Source organism: Rana temporaria, chromosome 1 (genome assembly GCF_905171775.1).
Source record: "Rana temporaria chromosome 1, aRanTem1.1, whole genome shotgun sequence".
Lineage (NCBI taxonomy): Eukaryota > Metazoa > Chordata > Amphibia > Anura > Ranidae > Rana > Rana temporaria.
The window spans coordinates 290930117-290950286 of NC_053489.1; the positions used below are offsets into that span (position 1 = coordinate 290930117).

At 39.5% G+C, this 20170-nt stretch overlaps 1 protein-coding gene across 3 annotated transcripts in view; it reads left to right on the forward strand.

The window, feature by feature from the left end:
* The window catches only part of SMARCA2 (SWI/SNF related, matrix associated, actin dependent regulator of chromatin, subfamily a, member 2), a 266143-nt gene that overhangs the window by 131359 nt on the left and 114614 nt on the right, over window positions 1-20170 (forward strand). For 2 of the 3 annotated variants that reach the window (XM_040357227.1, XM_040357235.1), the window contains exons 20-27: window positions 2021-2134; window positions 3275-3382; window positions 3952-4038; window positions 7857-7903; window positions 11093-11259; window positions 12819-12982; window positions 16636-16863; window positions 17347-17388. In XM_040357227.1, the coding sequence (XP_040213161.1) occupies window positions 2021-2134; window positions 3275-3382; window positions 3952-4038; window positions 7857-7903; window positions 11093-11259; window positions 12819-12982; window positions 16636-16863; window positions 17347-17388 (957 nt within the window). The remainder of the gene's footprint in view (window positions 1-2020; window positions 2135-3274; window positions 3383-3951; window positions 4039-7856; window positions 7904-11092; window positions 11260-12818; window positions 12983-16635; window positions 16864-17346; window positions 17389-20170) is intronic. The other variant, XM_040357243.1, reaches the window with a different exon arrangement.

Consider the following 20170-nt stretch of genomic DNA (forward strand, 5'->3'; position numbering starts at 1 on the left):
TGTGATTTCTGGATTTTTTTTTTGGATTATGTCTCTCACAGTGGACATGCACCTACAATAACAATTTCAGACCCCTCCATGATTTCCAAGTGGGAGAACTTGCAAAATAGCAGGGTGTTCAAATACTTATTTTCCTCACTGTATCTGTGCTGCTTGGTCAACTTTTTGATGATCTCAATGGCTTGGGGAGACAGGGGTGCAAACAGGGGTGGTGATCTTTCCCTCCTTCCCTTTTGAGGGAGGATGTAGGTGTCATAAAAATTCCCCCTGATGAAAAAAATATGAATCTGTTAAGGATCAGGAATCCTACGTGCCACGTCCTCCGAGGAGGAATCTGGTGTCTCACACAAAAGACTATGTGGGGTCCAACCTTAAAAGAGAAGTACAACCAAAGCTCCTTTGGCTGTACTTTTCCTATGGATCACAGGAGTAACGTTCGTTCTGCACTCCTGTGACCCATTTTCAGCTGACAGCGGGCTCAAGTCACAGAGCTGGTCCAGGCCGGGCAAGATTGTGACAGCCAGGCATAGGCAGCAGCAACAGCGGGACTGTGGCAGCCAGGGCAGGGAGAGGAGAGCTGTGACAGGGTGCGGGGATGCCCATGTGCGGACCTTACCCGGATGACACTCGGGGTCAGCCCCCGGATTCTCTCTGCCCCCCTCACAGCAGGGGAGAGAGACAGTGAGTAGAACTGGAGAGAGGGTGGCAACTGCTGGACTTAACTTTTCAAGTTAACCAGCAGGTGATTGGTTGCTAGCTGGTCCTAGCAACCAATCGTTGGCATTGTTAATATGAAAAATTAAGTAGTTCCGCCCTCTGTTCAGCACTGCTGTCTTCCCAGCTCTGCATGCATACCCCAGTAAGGTAAGAAGTGACAATGTGTAATGTGCAGGGGGCCCGAGATGGGGGGGGTCTGTGTGTAATGCACAGGGGTCCAGAGCTATGGGGGGGGGGGGGGCTGTGTGTAATGCACAGGGGTCCAGAGCTGTGGGGGGTGGGCTATGTAATGTACAGGGATTTAGAGCTGTGGGGGGGCTGTGTAGTGTAAAGGGGTCCAGAGCTGCGGGAGTCTGTATAATATAAAGGGGGCCAGAAAATTTTAGTCAAACGACAGCTCCACATCAGATTTTCGGATAGTCAGTACACAAATCCATTACACAAAAGTCAAAAGTACAAACACGAATGCTCGGAATCAATACTCCCCAAACACAGAATTGGCAGAAGGGGCCCAAATGGTGGCGCCCAAGAGCTAGAATTCCTCGTAGTATGTCACGATGTTCATGTTTGTGGCACAACAATTTGTGTAACGTTGGTATGCACACGCCCTTTTAACAAAAAACAGACGCTCTGTTGTCCAATAATCGTATTGGGTGTACGAGGGTTTAAGTCAAGAGGCGATCAAACATGGTTGCTTTATGTGCCCTCTTTGTCAAGGAGGAGTTAAAATGTGAAATACCACACTTTTAAGCATGTGAATAATGTGGCCATGTTAGTCTAAATAATGGAAACCAGCATTTTGTGCTGCTGGAAATGATGTTGTGATGGTATTTATTAATAAGCAAAACATCAAAAACTGGCAAAAACATTAATAATGCATTTTTAGATTATAATCTTTTCCTGGGCCAATCAGGATCTGGTTCTATGTATGTTCTGTTTTCTGATTTATTGTACTGAGCACCTGCAGGGAAGAATTAATCCCAGAGAGAAAATTGTAACATTTGTCCTTTTTAGCTCCTTACACCAGACCAAGCAGATTTGTGATAGGAGACAACAAAAGAGACCTTGGTATGCTGTCACTGATTTATAGTAATGAATTTTATTCCTACGGCTAATATCCACAATATAGGGAAGCAGGAAGATGGCAAACTCACTTAATGACAAATATTTGCCTTGCTAGACTGGTGTGAAGAGCTTTACAAATTGATCTTTTATTGTTTTTTTTTTTTTTTAAAGAATTTGTGTTGTGTATTTTCTGTGTCTATCATATAGAATGCACTAAATAGTCTTTATACTGTTAAAGGTGGATTTAAATGAAGAAGAAACTATATTGATCATCCGCCGTCTGCATAAAGTGTTGCGGCCATTTTTGCTGAGACGATTGAAGAAAGAAGTTGAGTCGCAGCTGCCAGAAAAGGTTTGTGATGCTAGTGCCGAACTAATTGGTATGCCATTTAGGTATTTTTTTTTTTGCACATTACATTTACTTTATAAACACAGTTCAAAAATAGTTATGTCATATGCTAGGCATTTCATATGAGCAGCAACAATGTTACTGCTGGTTACTGAACTGACCAGAAGAAAAACAAAGTTGTGGGCAAAAAATAATGGGTTCATCCATCACACATGACATTTTGTGATCAGTACACCATGTGTAGTTTTTGGCACAGCACATGACTTTCAGCATTGAAGACCAAGTTCAGAAAAGTATTTTTTTTTATTTGTCACCAACTTAAAATGTGTTTAACCAGTAGGGGCCCAACTTGGGATCTTGACCTCCTCCCAAGTACTTAACCCTTTATCTAACTCTCAAAATTGACCAGATTCTGAAAGCTAACTCTTGCTCTTAATCACAAACTATTAAAGTTAACCCATAATGAAAACCTATACTGAGCAAGTATGGAGGCTGCCATTGTTCAGTTTTCCTTCATACCCTTCTGAAAAATACTAGTTCTTTGGCAGTCATGCTGATCCAGGGGCTCCAGTACTTTAAGTCACAAACCTGGACATACCAAATATGAGCTTTGACGTTCCTGGTGTGCGCACACCTAGTGCATTACCAAAAACATTTATTGAATGGTAAAATAAATAAAAAGTGGGTACTCGCACGATGGCAACTTTCAATGAGCCCTACAACCACACAATGATGAATTGTGAGGACATATCAAGGGGTAAGAGCCGAAACACGTCGTCTCTTACCCCTTGTTGTTTCCGCACCATTCATCATTGTGTGGTTGTAGGGCTCATTAAGAGTTGCCATCTTGTGAGTACCCACTTGTTATTGCTTTAAACATTCAATAAACGCGTTTGATTTATCTTTACCTTAGGTGTTGATGGCATCAAATCAGCATGTTGGCCAGGGAATTACCATTTTCTGAAGGGATGACCACTTTTATGTTCTGTACAGGTTTCCTTTAATATTCACAGGTTCACTTCACTTTTTATTTTATTTTTTATTTTACTGTGTCCTTTTATTATGCCACTTGAAACAATTCATTATTATTCTATTGGTTAAAGAATGTAATCATATCTTACCCAGATCCTTAATCTCTTTTAGGTTGAATATGTAATTAAATGTGACATGTCGGCTCTCCAAAAGGTCCTTTACCGCCACATGCAAGGAAAAGGTATTCTCCTCACCGATGGATCTGAAAAAGATAAGAAGGTACATTGATTGATGTTCAATAAATAAACTGATGGTTCTACCAGATATTCTACCATTTGTAGATGCGCTTTAAAAAGATGTGCAACATAGCATTGGTTTATGTGCATACAATATATTTAAAGTTTGATGTTGGCACTGACCTTTCTTGACCAGTGGCATCAAAGATGTACACAATTTTCCTACAAAAAAAAATACACCTGCTTTTCCATAGTAAAATACAGTTATAATGCACAAGCCAGCCAGGAATGTAATTGTGGCAAATAACTGTACGTTTATTAAGGAAATTAGAAAATGGAAGATTTTATGGAGAGGCTGTAACTGCTTTGTTTAAAAAAAAATGTGCATTTAAAGGGCCTTTGTTTTAACTGTGATCTTCATCCTCTGACATTAAATTCCAGTAGTTGGGATAAGAGGTTCATCTAAAGTAATCCCTGGCAACCACTTTGTAGCACTCTTATGATTTCCCCCTCCCAACACTGAGTTTGGGTGTCGCTGTTCCATTAGATTTATAACCGGCTATAAGTGATAAACATCTGTGGTAATGACAGTGTCATCAATTTGTATTCTAGGGTAAAGGTGGCGCAAAAACACTTATGAATACCATCATGCAGTTAAGAAAGATCTGCAATCACCCCTTCATATTCCAGCACATCGAGGTGAGTTAAAGGACTTGGATATTGTCACTTGGCATTGCAATAGAATGCAATGCAACAAGACTTGTACATTTGTAATATGTAAATAAATAAATTGTGAACGGCAAGCCAATCTAAAGCCATTTTTACTACCAGAGAGATAATTTTATTGCTTCCTGGTAGAGAATGGTGTTTATGCTGCTGCTGTTCTAGAAAGTATTTTACTCAGGTTGATTCTGCAAAGTAAAACACCAAGTTTTAAACTGCTTTCACACTGATCAGCTTTTCTTCCATTTAAGTGTTAAAAAAAAGGCGAACGAAAATCACATGGACACTATGGAACTCTTCACACTGGTCAATTGCCGGGCCGTTGCATTTTTTTAAAGTCCTGTCTGCTGTGGGTTTGGTGTGGTAAAAAACACACCTCCCTATTGTAATGAATGCAAAAAGCATCAAAAATGCACCCATGGTTGTATTTTTTAATGCAACTTTTGCGTGAACGATCCCTTTTTCACAGGTGCAAAACGCACCAGCAATGCGACACGAAAGTGGTAAAAATCCAGCAAAAACACATGTGTTTTTACAGTATTTTTGCAACAATGTGAAGGTTGCCTCATAAGTTAAGTTGAAAAAAACTTATGTGATTCTGCATCCTACAATGCTGTTCAGTGTGCTGCTAATGGAACAGCAGGTCAGTGTAACAGTCAAGGTCCCAGTGTATAGAAAGAATCTGTGTTGGCAGCCGTTCTAACAGATTACGTATAAATATGTAATTTTGTGCTATCACCCTTATTAAAAAACGAAATGTAGCTTCGTAAACATGTGCACATAAAGTGGAACTTTAGTCAGAAAATTCAGTTCTGATAGATCACTTCAGGCTGACCCATTTTGCAGGTATAGTTACGGTATATAAAACATTACAAATATTACTGTTTATAGTCCAGCTCTGCACATGATAAATTTGTAGCCACTAGAGGCCCATCAGCTGACAGCTTTAATATTTACTGATGCTGAAGAGGGAACAAAGGAACATGAACGACACTGTGTGTAAGGAGCACATACAAGAATAGCAGGAGAGCTGACAGGGGAAAAAACTTCTGGAATGTACATATTTAAATAGAAGAAAATGACATACCGTTTTTAAGATCAAGAAGAGGTGGAAAGTGTCCAATAAGAAAGTGACTGCTCTGGGCTTCAACAAAATGGTGGCATCCAGCCAGAAGAAACGGGCGCAATGCTTAAAGGGGTTGTAAAGGTAATTTTTTTTCCCCCCCCTAAATAGCTTCCTTTACCTTAGTGCAGTCCTCCTTCACTTACCTCATCCTTCAATTTTGCTTTTAAATGTACTTATTTCTTCTGAGAAATCCTTACTTCCTGTTCTTCTGTCTGTAACTCCACACAGTAATGCAAGGCTTTCTCCCTGGTGTGGAGTGTCGTGCTCGCCTCCTCCCTTGGACTACAGGAGAGTCAGGACGCCCACTAACACACAGCTCCTTTCACTATCTGCAACGTAGAGAGCGTCCTGACTCTCCTGTAGTCCAAGGTAGGGGGCAAGCACGACACTCCACACCAGGGAGAAAGCCTTGCATTACTGTGTGTAGTTACAGACAGAAGAACAGGAAGTGAGGATTTCTCAGAAGAAATAAGGACATTTAAATACAAAATGGAAGGATGAGGTAAGTGAAGGAGGACTGCACTAAGGTAAAGGGAGCTATTTAGGGAAAAAAATTGTACCTTTACAACCCCTTTAAGGCAGTTCACAGCACACACTTATTTTGGTAGCATAAATACAGTGCATCTGGAAAGTATTCACGGCGCTTCACTTTTTCCACATTTTGTTATGGTGCAGCCTTATTCCAAAATGAATTCAATTTATTATTTTCCTCAAAATTCTTCAAACAATGCCCCATAATGACAACGTGAAACAAGTTTGTTTGAAATCTTTGCAATTTTATTAAGAATAAAAAATCGCATGTATAGTTGTGCTCATAAGTTTACATACCCTGGCAAAATTTATGATTTTTTGGCTATTTTTGAGAGAATATGAACGATAACACAAAAACATTTCTTTCACTCATAATTAGTGTTTGGCTGATGCCATTTATTATCGATCAACTGTGTTTACTCTTTTTAAATCATAATGGCAACAGAAACTACCCAAATGACCCTGATCAAAAGTTTACATACCCCATACCCCTTAATACCGTGTATTGCCCCCTTTAACATCAATGACAGCTTAAAGTCTTTTGTGGTATTTGTGGATGAGGCTCTTTATCTTCTCAGATGGTAAAGCTGCCCATTCCTATTGGCAAAAAGCCTCCAGTTCCTGTAAATTCTTGGGCTGTCTTGCATGAACTGCATGTTTAGAGATCTCCCCAGAGTGGCTCAATGATATGGAGGTCAGGAGACTGAGATGGCCACGTTAGAACCTTTACTTTATTCTGCTGTAGCCAATAAAAGGTCCACTTGATCTTGTGTTTTGGATCATTGTCATGTTGGAATGTCCAAGTAGGTCCCATGTGCAGCTTTTTTCAAGGTTTTCTAAATAGCTGCCTATAATGTCTGCACAGTACTGTATATCAAATAAAATTACTATCCAAAACCTCTCGCAAGGACAATGCCTCAGATCGAAGGAAACACTTGATTACACCCCTCTTACACATCCCAAAACAAGAATATAAATATTATTTTGGTATTATAAAAAAGTACAAAGTTTTAGGTGAATCAATAAACCCGTAAATAATTTGAAATAAGCGCTATACCATGAGCACTAAACTGCTAGAGCAGAAGAAAAAGGAAAGAAGTCTGCGTTTTCTGGCTTTTTTGTTTTAACTACTTACAGACCGCCCGCAGTCATTTTATGGCGGCACTTTGAAGTGGAATATCATTGTTATGGCAGCAGCTAGCTGCCATAACCCCGACACCTACTTTCAGAAAAAGTGGTCCTGGCGGCAGATTTGCCACAAGATCACTTTTATTGGTGACTTGAGCCGCTTACTGGAGCTGCCCAGATCCTGTCAACTGCTTGGCATGGAGCTGAGTGAGGGGTGTAAGCGACGTCACTTACACCCATAGCTCATAAAGGGCCATTTTTTTTTTTATAGTGTAAATATGAGATCTGAGACTGAGATCTAAAACTTTTTGACCCCAGATCTCATATTTAAGAGGTCCTGTGATGCTTTTTTTTTTCTATTGCAAGGGATGTTTACATTCCTTGTAATAGGAATAAAAGTGACACAATTTTTTTTTTAAAAAGAACAGCGTAAAAATAAAAAAAAGTTAAATAAATAATACGATTTTTTTTGTTTAACACGCCCTGTCCTGCAAGCTCACGTGCAGAAGCGAACGCATACGTGAGTAGTGCCCGCATATGAAAACGGTGTTCAAACCACACGTGAGGTATCACCACGATCATTAAAGCGAGAGCACTAATTCTAGCCTAGATCCCCTCTGCAACTTAATACATGCAACCTGTGTATTTTTTCCCAAAAAAGTGCGCTTGTAGGAACGTTGCGCAAATACGGTGTGACAGAAAGTGTTGCAACGACCGCCATTTTATTCTTTAGGGTGTTGGGAAAAAATATATAATATTTGGGGGTTCCAAGTAATATTCTAGCAAAACAAAAACTAATTTTAACTTGTAAACACAAGTTTGAAATATAGTCCCGGTCCTTAAGTGGTTAAGGATGATTTTATGTTTTTTTATTTCTATGATTATTTGTATCTTATATTATCATCTTGGAATGCAACTCCCTCTCCATTTTGTAAAATCTAGTTGAATGGTTTCTTATTTTGCATGTAATTGTTTTAATTTGTGAATACCCCAATTCTATTTTTTGTAGGAATCCTTTGCCGAACATCTGGGATATGCTAATGGTATCATCAACGGGTAAATCGTTTTTAATATTTTGCATTTACTGGTAGATCTACATAATTCTAAGCATGAAGCTTCATGAATAACTAAATGTACATTTTTTTTTTCTTTTCTCCGAGATGACAGCCAAAATTCCATCTGTGAATGACTGCTATATTTTTATTTGGTTCTTTTTATGAAATGATCCCTACATTCTTGCATAAATAACGCCGATCTAAAAAATAAATTAATGTAACATTACTAGTTTCGTCAATGATTTAAGCAGGAAATGAGCATGGCAAATTTTTATTTTATATGCTTATATATGAGCTTTTCCGTACCAAAGAAATGATTCAGCGGGTCTTGGTAATGGGTTTCTTTGCCACTGTTCGTTATGGGTTTGGTAAGGACACAGGCAAAGTATTGACAGACAGACAGACAGGTTAAAGACGTGCATTTTCAGGTGTCTGGACACTGGCACTGGGCACCTCCACTGAGACCCTATACTACTCTTTAGCTCCTTTTTTTTTTCTTCACATTTATAAATACGCGTAATAGGGCCAATTAACCTACCAGCATGTCTTGAGAGTGTGGGAGGAAACTAGAGGACCCAGAGGAAAGCCAGCAGGTAGTGCCGTGGTTGGGATTTGAACCAGCGACCCTAGTGCTGCTAGGCAGAAGTGCTAACCACTTGGCCACTGTGCTTTTGTTTAAAAAAATAAATACATTTAAATAAGGGTTTCATCACATCCAGTAAATGATCCATTGACCGAGGAATCTACAGCAGAGGCAGATCTCTTAAAACACCTCCAGGTGAAAAACCTGTTCAGCTGAGAAAATCTTGGTCCTGTCCACAAACCGAGGTATCTGGAGGCTAGGATGTCTACATCTGGATTCCCCCCTCATTTCTGACATATCAGATTGAAGATGTCTAGGTGATGGGCCCATTCCCTTTGGTTTAGGCAGTGGCAGCTGAAGTAGTTTGCTTTCCAGTTGTCCACTCCTGGGATGTGGGTTGAAGATCACTGTACAGTACAGTGAGTTTGTCCATGCAATTATCTTGTGTTTTCTGCACCGTGTTCAAAACGCACTGCCTTTGTGATCAACTGCAGGTGATGATACATTGTTAACCCCAAATGTAGATTGTAAACGCAGTCCACTGCCCTCTTCACATCATCCCCCCCCCCCCCCCCACACACACACACAGTGGTGCACCCTTCTCTCCCATAACAGTATTCACTGTCCCCTTCACATCACACACACAGTAGTGCCCCCTTCCCTCCCACTGCAGCGTGTAGCGTTCCATTTCATCTTACCTGTGAACACATGAGACAGAGAAGCATCACAGTTCTGAACAGGGGGTGGGAGCAGGAGCTTACCTAGTGACTTTTCATATTAACAAGCAGGTGATTGGTTGCTTAGGACCTAGCAACCAAACACCTGCGGGTTAACTAGAAAAGTTCCAGCTTCTATGTCCCCCCCCCCCCTGCATCCTGTGCTGCCTCTCGCTCTCTGCTGTTTACTGATGTCATCGGCGGAGGAGGCAGGAGGGGAGGGAGGAAGGAAGGAAGGAAGGGAGGGGGTGGTGGTTCGGAAGCCAGGCTCGTCAGAGGAGGCTGATTGCAAAAAACGGCAGCTAGCAGCAGGAGGCGGGGGTTGGCGGCACAGACCTGTTCCCGATCTACTTGTCACCTACGCGTGGTCGACGGGTTGCCGACCTCTGATCTAGACTAACTTCTCATGAAAAACTTACCTTTTTACAGCTATCTGGCAATGTCCACAAGACTTTCAGTTGCTCCGGGCCTTCAGTTGGGTGATCAATCTCCAAAGATTTGCTTGCCAGCTTTTTTGTCTGGAATACTTGGGTTTTGTCCTGGATGCACACAAGCTAATTTTTTCTTTCCAGTGCAGAAAATTCTTTCACTTTAACAGCTCACTCAAGATTTGGTGCCGAAGACATCCCACAATAGGGTTCTCCATGAGAGTTTTGGGCCTCATGGATAGCTTCTTTCTTTCTTGTGTACTATTTGCCCAATTTCATTTGAGACCTCTCCAACACAACATTTTTTTTTACCTGGAACATGGATGCTCCTTTTGACCTCGCCATGCTCCTGTCTAGCCAAGCAAGAAATTCCATACAATGCTGAATCTCAAGCTCTTAACAAAGGGAAGTCTTTCCTTCCTTTATCAATGGAAAGTTAGAACGACAGATGCCAGTTTTTAGGCTGTTAAAGAGTGTTTCAGGAAACATGGTCACCTGCAGAAGACTAGCTCCACATCAACATACTCAGGAGGATCTCAAAGCTATGCCCATTCTGTGAAGAGACACCCAAATAGGGTGCAGTTAGACAATGTCATGGCTATGGTATGCCTCAAACATCAAGGGGGCACCAAGAGTCTTGCAGCCAGATGATTTCTCTCGGGGAATCTGCGGCTGCCTACAACCACAGAAAATCTGTGGTTATTTCTCCAAGATGTTTGGAACCACCTACCTGCCAAGTTCATTCAAAAACTGTGTACAAGTGTACCTAGAAAAATGTGTGCTGGGTTGAAAGCCACAACAAATATTGATTTTAGATTTTTCTCCTGTTCGGTCACTTTGAATTTTGTAAATTGGTTAAACGAAACCATTAAAATATATATTATTGAATGCATTCTTACTACACTCCTGACGAAAACTTTTGCACAGTACCGTATACTTATATATTTGGTTTGAATAATAAGGATCTCTCATTCTGTTTAGTCTTGAGTACCTTAGTATTTTGCCCAGTATGTTCTCTTTTGTACCCTTTGCATTGCTGAGACACATTTATCATGAAGCTTGGTAATATGAGGTGCACAATAGTATAATTTATTATTATGCTTAGAATGTCATTAGACCCCACGTTTTTTTAAAAAACATTTACCGCCGGTTCGCCTATATGTGTTTTTTTTTTTTTTTTTTTTTTTTTTTTTTTAAACCAGCGTAAGTAGTCTTTAGGCAGGCTGAGGAAGGGTATTGATTTCCAGAAAAGTGTTCCTGCGTGTTTTTTATTCAAGGAGTGTGGATCTAGGCAATATGTAAATCTTGAATTTTTGACTGCTTTAAATAATTATAGTTTAACTTTTAATATGAGATATAGCATATTTACAAAAAAAGTGTGTGGATTTTCCTTTGTCAATAATCTGCCTTCAGATTATTTGTTTTTGGATTATTGTCCATTATCTTCTTTTTATGATACACAGGCCTGACTTGTACAGAACTTCAGGAAAGTTTGAGTTGCTTGATCGAATTTTACCAAAGCTCAGAGTCACAAATCATCGTGTTCTGCTTTTCTGTCAGATGACATCTCTCATGACTATAATGGAAGATTACTTTGCTTTTCGGGGCTTTCTTTACCTTCGCCTTGATGGTTTGTATTGTGTTTGCTTTTTTACCCAGAGCAATACTGCAGTGTATAAGACCATTTAATACATTTGTTGTATATCTCAAAGGTGGGATCACCATTGAGATACACAAATATCTCAATGGTGATCCCAGCGTAGGTACGACACTATTTTAGTTTCAGGGAGTGTAAGAGGACAGAGGGCCACACAATGAGACTGAAGGAGAAACCTTAAGCTTCGTAGGGTGTTTTTTTACTCTCCACGCGATACAGATGTGGAACTCTCTTCTGCAATTGGTGGTACCACTGAAAATTAAACTTGAAATCTGTGCTATTGTAGTCTTTTTTGAAGTTTTCCCATGTCAGTGTTTTCTTCTAGCATTTTTTTTACGTCATTTATATTGGTTTATCAGTGTCGCATGATTGTAATAATAATAAAAAAAAAAGCACGTGGTTTAGGTCTTAACCACTTAAGCCCCAGACCAATATGCAGCTAAATGCCCAGAGGTTTTTTTACAATTTGGCACTGCGCTGCTTTAACTGGTAATTGCGCGGTCATGCAATGTTGTACCGAAACGAAATTTGCTTCCTTTTCTTCCCACAAATAGAGCTTTCTTTTGGTGGTATTTGATCACCTCTGCGGTTTTTATTTTTTGTGCTATAAACAAAAATAGAGCGACAATTTTGAAAAAAAAACAATATTTTTAACTTTTTTCTATAATAAATATCCCCCAAAAATATGTTTTTTCTCAGTTTAGGCCGATACGTATTCTTCTACATATTTTTGGTATTTCGGACCCCGACTGACATCTAGGCAGCGACGTGCGGGCACGTCGTTCTGCCTGTCCGTGCCATTCTGCCGTCGTATATGTACATGCGGCGGTCATTAAGCGGTTAATAGAACGGTTTACCCTTTTTGTTGAGCACAATTTTAAGTCATCTTAATGTTTAAGTCATCTTAGTGATTTTCACATCCATGGTCTTGCATGGGTCTATTTAACATTAGGACCTGCCATGAGCCTCAGCTGATGCCAACAGTAGGCCATGCGCAATATGGTCCCTGACTCCTCCTAAAGTGGAACTACATTGCACCAAAAATGCTAATCCATCCATGTCCCAATGCTTTATTTTGCTGATAAATCACTTTGTAAAACACCCCCTAGCATTTCTTGCCATGGTCGTCTTGAGTAAGGACATATAATTCATGTAGCATTTGAAAGGGGTCTAATATAAGGATGAATGATCGGACCCACTTGCATAGATATTTTCCAACAATCTAAATATTTTTTGACTGATAATAAATATCTGACTGAGCTGAGCATGATACCTTTAGCATGTGAAAATTAAGTTAGTTGTGCTAGAAATGCTAGGCATCACATGTGACTCTGGGGGGGGGAGATTTACTAAAACTGAAGCACTCAGAATTTGGTACAGCTGTGCATGGTAGCCAAAAAGCTTAGGAAAAAAAAAAAAAACTATGCCTCAACGCTGCAGTTCTGGAAAGGATTGTTGAACTCTGCGTCACCATTCTATTAGTACAGTAGATAATATATTTCTATCTAATGGGTAATTTGCTGTTTCCTAAGGTACTACAAAGTCAGAAGACAGAGCTGCATTACTGAAAAGATTTAATGAAGAAGGTTCAAAGTTCTTCATCTTCTTGCTGAGTACTAGGGCTGGAGGTTTGGGACTAAACCTGCAGGCTGCAGATACAGTCGTCATTTTTGACAGTGACTGGAATCCTCATCAGGTTTTTATCAAAATTTTTATGTTCATTGTCTTGTACTTCTCTTTTACTTTTCATGTTTCTTCCAGCTGTTCATTACTTTGTTAATAATTAAAATAAATAAATAGTTTTCAATGTAAAGTGCTACTTTGGGGGTTTACATGGCTCTAGTCTAGAAAGATTCCACCCCCAGCAACCCATTTTCCTTGATGCAGTTTTAAAGACAAAAGGCACTGCAGGCTTTTTGCACCCATTCTGTTTTTTTCCCAATACATGAGTATGTTTCCATCTCTCTCTCTACGCTCTTCCCTTTAGTGTTGAATGAGATGAATGAGAGCAAGAAAGAAGAAAGAGTAGAGAGAGTTTCCAATGGTGGGAGGGTTTTCATGGGGGATGACCATTATTTAATTAAAGTTCCACGCTTAGGTGTGTGCTGAGCTGCTGCCTCCCCAAAAGAAACTCCCTAAGGGGAAACAATTAAATTAAACAAAAAGAGGAAAATGGCACTGCCTTCCAACTAACCTGAAAAAATCACTGTCAGACTGCCACTATAGTGACAAATATAAACAGCAGTGGCATACGTGTATGTCCCAAACCTCCTATGCCAAGCCTATAAGCGATAGTGGATTGGGGATATTTGTGAGGAAATTAATAATAATGTGTGTTATATAGAAACCTCCTCTGGGTGAATAAATGCTACCTCCAATATATAATGCCCAAATTATATGTAATAACAAATATTACTAAATCAAATACGTATAAAAAAAAGCATCAAATTTAAGCCAACTCAATTCAGTGCGAAGTTGTGTAACAATAGTAAAGTGATCAACATAAAAAAAAAAGTCAAGATCTGCAACAAAAAAGCTTTTAACAGATAATGTCCATAATTAAAAATTCCCAAGGTGACTTGTGCAGGATACCAAAGTGACACTTTTATCATAGCTTCCGTGTCAGATAATAAAGTGACTTTTTCGTGCTCCCCTCTTGATTATGCACTCACCAGATCTCTGAACCCCTGCAGGGGTGAAAGGCATATAATCAAGATTAGGCTCTGGTCCTGATGTCCTGTAATCAATGTGACTGCTTCCTCTGTAGCGCTGTTTATGCAAAGGGGTATCTACATGTAATTACGTTTAAAAAAACGGGCACTTATAGTGTAAATCCGGTTAATCAAATACATTTTTTAAAAGGTATATAATCTTTAAAAAGCGGGGGCTTCAATTGCCCAAGCATACATAAAAGTCCTTGGGTCTGGATGGCGTGCGTTCCACAGACCACAGCGCAAAAAACTGAAGTTACATTAATGCGTAACAAGCTCTGACTTGCGCGTTTTGTCACAGGACGTCGTCTGAGGCGGTGACCGTGGTTTTACCACCTCAGACGACGTTGTACGATTAAATGCATAAGGAGCTTGGTACCCATTCACGTCACTTTCGTTTTTTTGTGCACTCACCAGATCTTTTGTGCACAAGTCGCCCTGGGAATTTTTAATTATGGACATTATCCGTGAATAGCTTTTTTGTTGCAGATCTGGACTTTTTCTTTTTTATGTTGACCACTTCACTATTGTTACACAACTTTGCACTGAATTGAGTTTGCTTATATTTGATGCTTTTTTATACGCACTTGTTTTATTAATATTTTTTATTACATATAATTTGGGCATTATATATTGAAGGTAGTATTGATTCACCCAGAGGCGGTTTCTGTATAACATATATATATATATATATATATATATGTACCCATTTTATTAATTTCCTAACAAATATCCCCAATCCACTATCACTTATAGGCTTTGCATAGGAGATTTGGGACATACACGTATGCCACTGCTATTTATATTTGTCACTATATTGGCAATCTGACAGGGATTTTTTTTCACATTGGTTGGAAGGCAGCGCCACTTTCCTCTTTTTGTTTAATTGGATAGGGGATGACCATGTTTTCAAGACCTTGGCAAACTGGCTTTTATGTTCTCATATTTCATATGTCACCTTATAGAGGGGTAGGTTTCTGTTATGGGAAGCATGCCCTCCATGTGAGAAGAATAATATTTCTAGCATAAAGAAAAAGTGGATCCATTTTTTAAATGTATAGTAAGTGGGAGGTCGTCCAGAGTTGCATGGAAATGTCTGCTTTATCACCAACCCTTAAAGGATACAGTGGCGAAAATAATTGTTTGATCCCCCTTTAAGATTTTGTAAGTTTGCCCACACAAAGAAATTAAGGGTATATATTTGTTATTATAGGTATGATGCAAATATTATAAATTGGGTTGCAGTTCAGTGAGTAAAATAAGTATTTGATCCCCTACCAACAAACAATAATTCTGGCTCCCACAGACTTGCTACAGTATGTTCTCATGTGATACACAGATTAGTCCTGCCAATTTAAGAAGGTGCTCCTAACGACAACTCGTTATGTGTATAAAAGACACCTGTCCACAGAATCTTTCTTCCAGTCAAACCTCACCATCATGGGCAAGACCAAAATGCTATCAAAGGACGTCAGGGACAAGATTCTAGACCTGAACAAGGCTGGAATGGGCTACAAGACCATCAGCAAGAAGCTTGGTGAGAAGGCGACAACTTTTGGAGCGATTATTCGCAAATGGAAGAAATACAAAATCGCCCTCGGTCTGGAGCTTCATGCAAGATTTTGCCTCATGGGGTAAGGATGATCATGAGAAAAGTGAGGGAACAGCCCAGAACTACATGGGAGGAGCTTATGAATGATCTCAAGAAAATTTATAGATGGAGCTGAAACTTCGAGTTACCAAGCAACAGCAAAGAAACCTTAAGGATTTAGAGAAGATCAGTAAAGAAGAGAGGACCAAAATCTCTCCTGAGATGTGTGCAAACCTGGTTACCAACTACAAGAGACATCTTACCTCTGTGCTTGCCAAGAAGGGTTTCTCCACCAAATACGAAGTGATGTTTTGCTTGGGGATCAAATACTTATTTTATTCACTGAACTGCAACTCAATTTATAAGATTGTGATCATGTTTTTTCTGTATTTTTGGTTAATATTCTGTCTCTATCATTTAAGATACACATATGAAAAAATTCTACACCCCTAATTTTTATGTAAGTGGGCAAACTTACAAAATCTGCAGGTGATCAAATAATTATTTTCCCCACTGTCCATGTCTTATACCATGTTTCATGTTAACATTCAAGTACCTCCACCACCATGATAGCTGGGACATGTACAGAGTGTGCAGAAGATTATTCCTCCCTCATGGCTATGTAGTTCAGGTGCACTTCCTGCAGCTAGGTTCGTGCCTCTGTATGGATCTAAGGCTGGGGGAAAACACTGGGAGAGATTTTTGGTACAAAGTATTGCTGAGTTCAGAACCCATTGGCGTTGTCTTCCTTTTTCTGCTCAGAATGGAGAAATTTGATATTTCTTAGGCCGAGCTGGGCTTTAGTAGCATGATTAAAATGCAATTAGGGAAGCCCTATACTCTTCCTAAAATTGCTGGAAAGGTTTAGATTTTCTCTTGGTAAATAACTGGTGTATATACTGGATTTCAGGGGATATTAGAGTATTCTGAAAGGTAAGGGTTTACAAATTCATTACAATTCACTGTAAACTTATCATTGCTCAATCACAGTGAATGATTGTGATATTTGTGGATGATGTTCACATTTCTTTTAATTTATATACGTAGGACTTACAAGCACAGGACAGAGCGCATAGGATTGGTCAGCAGAATGAAGTGCGCGTGTTGCGTCTGTGCACTGTAAATAGTGTGGAGGAGAAGATTCTTGCAGCTGCCAAGTACAAACTGAATGTTGATCAAAAGGTTATTCAGGCCGGGATGTTTGATCAGAAATCCTCAAGCCATGAAAGGAGAGCATTTCTTCAGGCCATTCTGGAACATGAAGAGCAGAATGAGGTATGTGTTGCCCATGTCCTATCAGAATTTAAGGGAAAGTAAGAAAAAAAAATTAACACATTGATCTTTTTTGCCTTTAAAGCCTTTATTTTGGCTGGGGGGAGAGGGGGGCGGGGGTGTTAAATGAATATGAAAACACAATCAAAGTAAATCTGTCACAAATAATTGAACCTGAGCACACAATTAAGAAAATGCATACACACACGGGTTACCTTCATCCTTTTTCTTTTCAATCGTTTTTTTATTAAAGTTTAACATTGTAAATTACAACAATAGCATTGCATGGAATATTAGCAACAGTAGTATAGATTATTTATTAATTAAACATCTGTGTGTAGTTTTTTGTTTTGGAGGGCACGCGCACCCTACTACACAATGTGGATGTAAATTAGCTTAAAGACTGCCTACCAAAAGCTGCGTATATTTTTGCATTCCCATAATATATGTGTAATGCTACCTTTTGCACCACATTGTCTCCAACAGGAGTTGTTTTCCGAAGGAAAGAGTAAAGATATTCTTGCTGGGGTAAGATATGATCTATGAAGGATTTTTAGCATTAAGTCCCAATGATTAGTGCAGTGGGAATACCGGTAGCAGAATTGAATAGCATCTTGCCAATCTTTAGGGGAGTATAATGACCCAAATTTTTTTTTCCAGTTATATTAGATGTTTTGACAAAATTATTTTTGATTTGAATAAGGGAGTAGAACCAAGATAACCCTTCAGGTTTATCATAGTTGGTTATCAGATACTGCCATAAGTCTTTATGCATTTCATAATGTAAATCTGAGTGGGTGGCATGAAAATGCTGCATTTGAGTAATTCTTTGTATGTCAATACTGTATGTCAGGGATCCTCAAACTATGGCCCTCCAGCTGTTGCGGAACTAAAATTCCCGTGATGCCTAGTCATGTCTGTGAATGTCAGAGTTTTACAATGCCTCATGGGATGTGTAGTTTCGCAACAACTGGAGGGCCGTAGTTTGAGGATCCCTGCTGTATGTCGTCTTGCAACCATGGGTGGATTCTGAGGTTTGGAATCAAGTATTCATAAACCCGAAGAGGTAGTTCCTCTCGACGTGTTTTAGATTTAGGGTTTATCTGAATGTTAAATTTTTTACCAAGCTGATAAGGTTGCAGCTACAGAGGGAAAATTTGGGCAGTGTAGTTGTCCGGCAATTTAGCTATTAGTAGAGAAGGCAAGTCCTTGTTCAATGTGGCCTTTTCAATTTGCACCTAAAGTTTCTCAGATTCTGGTTCAAACCATGCTTTAATTTGGTCTAGAATTGCTGCAAGATGATAGTTATGGATGACTGGGAAGCTAGCTCCTCCTTTTATATGTCTATGTCTCTGGGTTATTGAGTATGATATTGTATCCATTCCTCCTTTCCATATAAACTGTCTGAAAAGTTTGTTAAGTTAAAAAAGGACATATGGGTATTGTTCTAAAGTAATAAATGAGTTTAGGCAAGAGAAGCATCTTTAAGGCTGCTATTCTACCCAACCAGGAAATGTTATAGGAAGAGATATGGTTTAGGTCGCTTTTTAGTTTCTAATAAGGCTGGAAAGTAAATATTATAAGGGACAGCCCCGGCAGGTGCCATAGGTAACATTAACATTTCTCAGAGATGGCATTGGACAAAAAAAAACTGTGGCTGAGGGTTTAGTGTATAATGCAAAAACTGCTGAAAGTATGGGTTTCTGAAGACCAAATTTTGTAGGGTTGCAATGAGATATCCCCACTGCACCCCATCAAAAAAAAATTCAGTGTCCAATGCCAAAATTACTGTGGCCATTTTTTCTACTATTTTCAGGAGATTGAATAGTCTCCTTGTTCCATTAGAGGCCTGTCTACCCTTGACAAATCCCACTTGGTCCGCTTTCACTAATGAGGGGGTTATTTTAGCTGTTGGCCAAAATGTTGGGGTATATTTTTAGATCTGTGTTCAACAGAGATGGGTCTAAGATTTTGTGGAGTGTCCAGCTACTTCCCTGGCTTGGGCAGGGTAATAATAGTGGCTTGTAACATTTCTTCAGGGAACATGGCAGACGAGGCAACACTATTGAACAGTATGCCCAAATGAGGGACTAAGATTTGGGAAAATAATTTATAGTATTCCGACGAGAAACCGTCTGTGCCTGGAGACTTGTTTGCTGGTAGGGCATGGATGGTATCTAAAATGTCTTTGTCTGAAATTGGGCCATTAAGTGAGGTAAGTTTTTCTTCAGTCAGTGTAGGCAAGGTCACTGAGTTGAGAAAGACGTTAATATTCTGAGCCGATGGTTGGGGTGTTTCATTATCTAAATTAAGATTGTATAAGTCTCTGTAATATTTCATAAAAGCATTAGCTATCGATGATAGGTGGTGTTCTATATTTCCATTGTGGGGGTCTCTAATGATATTCAATGTTGTACTTTGTTGTCTCTTCTTTATATATAATTAGCCAGTAAATTGCCTGCTTTATTACCCTGTACATAATACATTGCTTTTGTTTGTTTCAAATATCTTTGTTTCGTTTTATCCTCAATATGACTAACCCTGTCTCCCATGGATAAGACTTCAAGGGGTTGTAAAGACAAAAATATTTTCCTCTTAAATTAAAGTCTGACAGTAGCTGATAAAATAAAAAGTAATGTTTTGCATTATAACTAGTTTGATACCTGTTGAAATGGAGCTGTTTTATTCACCTCCAGCACTCCTGAATCATTATTCTCATTGACTTCCTGGTTTGCGGTGCACATTCATTCTTGCTACATCACGGCCTAATGGGAACTACAGTTCCCATTAGGCTTTGCCTCCATGCCTGTGAGGGATAAAAGAACATCTTCACGCAGGGCTGTAGTCATAGGGAGGGGGTGAGCACATTCTGCTTTCCACCATGCAAAACGCCTCAGATGCTGGTGGAAAGCAAGAAGAGGAGAGACAGGAAATGGCATTTTCAAACCTGGATTACTGTATTTTGGAGGTCAAAAGGAAAAACGAGGTAAGTGATATTTAAATGCTCTTGCTTACAGCAATCAATTGATCTAATAAAAAATTAACCTTTAGTGTTCCTTTCAGCTTTCAGTTGTGTAATACAGTTCATCATGTCCCTGTGCAGGGATCCCCTAAGGGTGATAAACATGTTCTCATCACAGCGTCACTCAGTGGTTGCCCTGTGGTGGAGAATTCATTAACCTGCTCCACAAATTCTCTAGTACTGTGACACATTTTGTTCCCCTGGCTCACCTGCATATTTGTGCTCGGAGGACCTTTTCTGGGCCAATTTCTGTGGGCTGTTAATGGGGGATGTCCCTGGCGTGGATCC